Source organism: Mya arenaria, chromosome 16 (genome assembly GCF_026914265.1).
Source record: "Mya arenaria isolate MELC-2E11 chromosome 16, ASM2691426v1".
NCBI classification, from domain to species: Eukaryota; Metazoa; Mollusca; class Bivalvia; order Myida; family Myidae; genus Mya; species Mya arenaria.
In genome coordinates, this window is record NC_069137.1 from 7,603,889 (window position 1) to 7,608,179 (window position 4,291).

At 40.3% G+C, this 4,291-nt stretch overlaps 1 protein-coding gene across 1 annotated transcript; it reads left to right on the forward strand.

Annotated features, from left to right (window-relative positions):
• Window positions 1-579: 579 nt before the first annotated feature.
• Window positions 580-2,208, forward strand: LOC128222405 (uncharacterized). The gene has a single exon (XM_052931385.1). The coding sequence runs from the start codon at window positions 580-582 to the stop codon at window positions 2,206-2,208; it is 1,629 nt and encodes a 542-aa protein (XP_052787345.1).
• The last annotated feature ends 2,083 nt before the right edge of the window (window positions 2,209-4,291 follow it).

Here is a 4,291-nt window from a genome sequence, read left to right on the forward strand (position 1 = left end):
CAGGTCAATGACGTCAGGAAACTGTAATTGGGACGAACCATTGCCTGATGAATATTTTCAGAAATGGCTTGATTGGACTGATTCTTTAAAGTCCCTGAAAGATGTATCGATATCTCGTGGTTATTTTGGTCATTCTTTAAGCCAGGCCTCAAACAACACTTTGCTTTTGTTCTCGGATGCTTCAGAGAAAGCAATTGCTTCAGTTGCTTATTTGGTCAGTGAGACTGTTGAGAACAGTAAGACTCAAATTGGGTTTGTTATGGGTAAAACAAAGGTGGCTCCCACAAAAGGTCACACAATTCCAAGACTGGAGTTGTGTGCTGCGGTTCTCTCCGCCGAGATTGCAGAACAAGTTCTTGCTCAGCTCCAAGTTCATGTCAACGAAGTTAGGTACTTTACAGACAGTAAAGTGGTTCTAGGTTACATTTATAACAGGAAAAGAAGGTTTTACACCTACGTAGCTAACAGAGTAGAAAAGAATTCTCAATTCCTGCGGATATTGGCTCCAGAGGTGCGTCTCCAAGTCAGATGTCTGACTGTATGTGGTTGAAGGGACCTCCCGAAAAGATCTTTGTAAAAATGAATCAGTCTAGTGAGCATTTCTGCTTGCATAACCCAGATCAAGACAAAGAAGTACGTCCAGATGTCACATGTATGGCCACGAGGTCTATGGAGGGACATTCTAGTTTGGATCCCAAGTATCTCCAAAAGTTTTCCTCTTTCAGACGTCTGACCAAGACTGTAAGCAACTTGCAACATGTCTGCAAATCGTTAAACAAATCGTGCGAGTGTGTTGGTTGGCATCTCTGTCCAGAAGCCTCTTCAGCAGAAAATGTTGAGAGCGCCCAGTGTTTGATATTCCGAACTTTCCAGAAGGAATCATACCCTAAAGAGATAGACTGTCTGAAAGAAGGCATTCCCATTCCTGCAAGTAGTCCTCTTCTGTCTCTAAATCCCTTCTTAGATGAAAAGGGTGTTCTTAGAGTGGGAGGAAGGCTAAGAAACTCAAAATTGCCAACCCCAGAAAGAAACCCTATCATCGTCCATGGTAGAAGTTATCTAGCCTTGCTCTTGATTCGTCACTTTCATGAAAAAGTTTTGCACCAAGGTAGACATTTCACAGAAGGCGCTGTTAGGGAAGGTGGATTTTGGGTCACAGGTGGCAAGAAACAGGTTTCTTCCTATATCTATAGTTGTGTTCTCTGTCGCAAACTCAGATCAAAAAGTCAAACTCAGCTCATGGCGGATTTGCCCGCTGATCGCCTCACTCCAGCCCCTCCTTTCACGTATGTAGGAGTAGATGTATTTGGTCCCTGGAATGTGGTCACAAGGAAGACAAGAGGTGGTCAGTCCACCAATAAACGGTGGGCAGTTTTATTCACATGTCTCACGATAAGAGCTGTGCATGTTGAATTGGTGGAAGAAATGTCTTCTTCCGCATTCATCAATGCATTGAGACGCTTCATCTCTATTCGTGGGAATGTTTTACAATTCAGGTCTGACCGGGGCACCAATTTTGTGGGTGCCACATCTGATTTAGGGGTTGACGCTGTCAACATAGAAGATCAGCGTGTAAAGGGTCTCCTAGAGGAGAAAGGCACAACTTGGGTCTTCAATCCTCCACATGCTTCCCACATGGGAGGTGTCTGGGAGCGTATGATTGGTGTAGTGAGAAGAGCCCTAGATTCCATACTCACCGGCCATAAGCTTCAAAACCTCACTCATGATGTACTTGCTACTTTAATGGCCGAGGTGTGTGCTATTGTTAATGCACGACCACTAGTGCCTGTGTCACATGATGCAGAAGCACCGGAAATTCTGAGTCCTTCCATGCTGTTGACCCAAAAGTCATCCTCGCCTATCTCTTTCAATGAAAACTTGTCCATCAAAGACATTTACCGAGCCGAGTGGAAAAGGGTCCAGGTACTTGCAGACCAATTCTGGGCTAGATGGAAATCAGAATTTCTGAATATGCTTCAGAACAGGCAAAAGTGGGTCACTTCAAAACCAAATCTCAAGGTTGGGGATGTAGTTTTGCTCAAGGACAGTTCAACCACTAGAAATCAGTGGCCTTTGGCAGTAGTTGTTGAGGTATACTTTAGCACTGACGAAAAAGTCCGAACCGTTCAAGTGAGGTCTGTAAGTGATGGAAAGTCGAGTTTGTTTGTTCGACCTATTACAAAACTCGTTCTGCTTTTAAGCGAGTAGTTGATGGTTAGTCGTGTTAGAGTGGGGGGATAAGTGTACATAGTGAACAACTAGTCATATTCTCTAGTCATATTTTGTATGTTAACATGTATGTTTGCAATAGTTTTTGAAATCCTTGTAGACTTTGGAAGATATATGTAAGATAAGGTTTGCATTTTGGAATATCTTTCAACAAGTAACTCGAGATGAGTAAACCTTTAGCTTCCTTATTTATGAAATTCAGTGAGTGTGGGCTTAGTTTTCAATTTTTGTGTTTACGCCTAAAGTTGAAAATTTGCTTAATTCTACTGAATGTTTAACTGTTAAACTGTATTTGACAGTAACATTTAATTTAATGTTTCTGTAGGGAATAGTTGCGCTTTATTATAGCGATGCCATATTTCTATAACATCGGACGGGGAGTGTCATGGATCTATATGAAAGAGCGTAGTGTTATAGTAATTTCGTTAGTTTTATACTTTCGCTCATTTTTGACGATTCGCTTGAATAGCACATGTTACTCTGGTTCCCAGTTTAAGTTTGTCATTATAACATTTCATAGAGTGAGCCGGACTTCAGTTCCGTATCTCCATTAAGAGAGTATTTAGCCTTGCGGTTCCCGCAAACGTTGAGAGAAGCTCCTTCTCGCCAATTTAAGTAAATATTATCTGTCCTGCACACAGTGTAAGTACTTTTCCTGGCACTTCACTTTGTCATAGTTTTATCTATATCATGTTTAGAATGTTTCTTGTAACACGAGCATAATAACGTTATCGTCGAATTCCCGAGTGTTCTCGCACTCGCATCACTTCGTACTCATTTGTTTATAAGCCCATCGTGTTATTTTAGCAATGTTTACTGTAGAAATACCACATGCTCGAATATGTTTTCTTCAGCTAAGACTGTCTTACAGAGTATTATGTCATATTTAAAGATTTATAAGGTTTAATATGTAGAGAAATACAGTATTGACTTAGAAAATTAAGGTTTTATTGTACTCAGTTTATAAGAAATGTAACGTGATTACAGTTTCCATCAGCTTATACACTTTCTAAATCTGTTTCATGCATTTTAATGTTACGCTTATAGATCTATATCTATTTGTTACACAGGCATGTTATTCTAGAATTATTATGGTATTTTCATTGTCTCTTTTCAGTCTTTTAGCATCATATGCACATCTTAGAATAAAGAATCGATAACAAGCTAGGATGTGTGGGTTTATTCTTACTGCCCAATATAATCGACAAAGCACCGTCTTATAAAGGGGCAGCACAGTAAAAGAACTGTAGACTTTATGGATACAAGAACTAAAAGAACACTAACAGCAAAAGGTATGGAACAATTTGAAGAAAGAGTGACGGCATTTAATGCTAAACTGGAGAACAATGTGTCAGAAATCACTGCAATTGCATCCTCGCCTATAGACAGTTTAGACTTAAAACAGCTCACCAACCTTAAAAAGAATTTAGATCAAGTTATAGAAAGGTACGAAAACGTTCATGATGATTTCTTGGACTTTTTAAAGAGAACGGCAACAGACATAAGTCAGCAACAAGCTGAAAATCTTGTTGTAAGCAACAGAGACTTGCAGAAGTTAATAAAAGTAAAAGTAAGACAAACTGACTCAAGAATTGTGGAATTAAGTGAACAGTTATCCACATCATCCCATCGGTCAAAAAGATCGAGAACATCGGCAGCAAAGGCAAAGCTTCTTTACCAGTTTGCTCAAGAAGAAGCTCGTCTAGAAAAGGCAAAAGCGGATATGGAGCAACAACAAGCTGTAGAGAGGGCTGCTCAACAAAGACAGAGAGCAGACTTGGACACAGACATGAAGTTGCTAATCGAAACTCAGAAAGCTGCAATGCTAACAATTAATGATAAAGAAGAAAACGACGAAGATCGCAGTCAAGTGCTTGGTGATTTCGCAATAACATCACCACCTGATCAAAAGGTATCAGAGTTCATCAAAAAGACTGAAACTTATCACCGACTTAATGTAGACGCCAAAGAATTCCAGCCGAGCGCTCAGATGGACATCTCCAAATTCCTGTTGAAGAAGGACCTGATCCTGTCTAGGCTAGTTCCCTTCAACGACAAGCCA

Coding starts and splice junctions, on each gene's coding strand:
- LOC128222405 (XM_052931385.1), top strand. CDS start 580: ATGAATCAGTCTAGTGAGCATTTCTGCTTGCATAACCCAGATCAAGAC.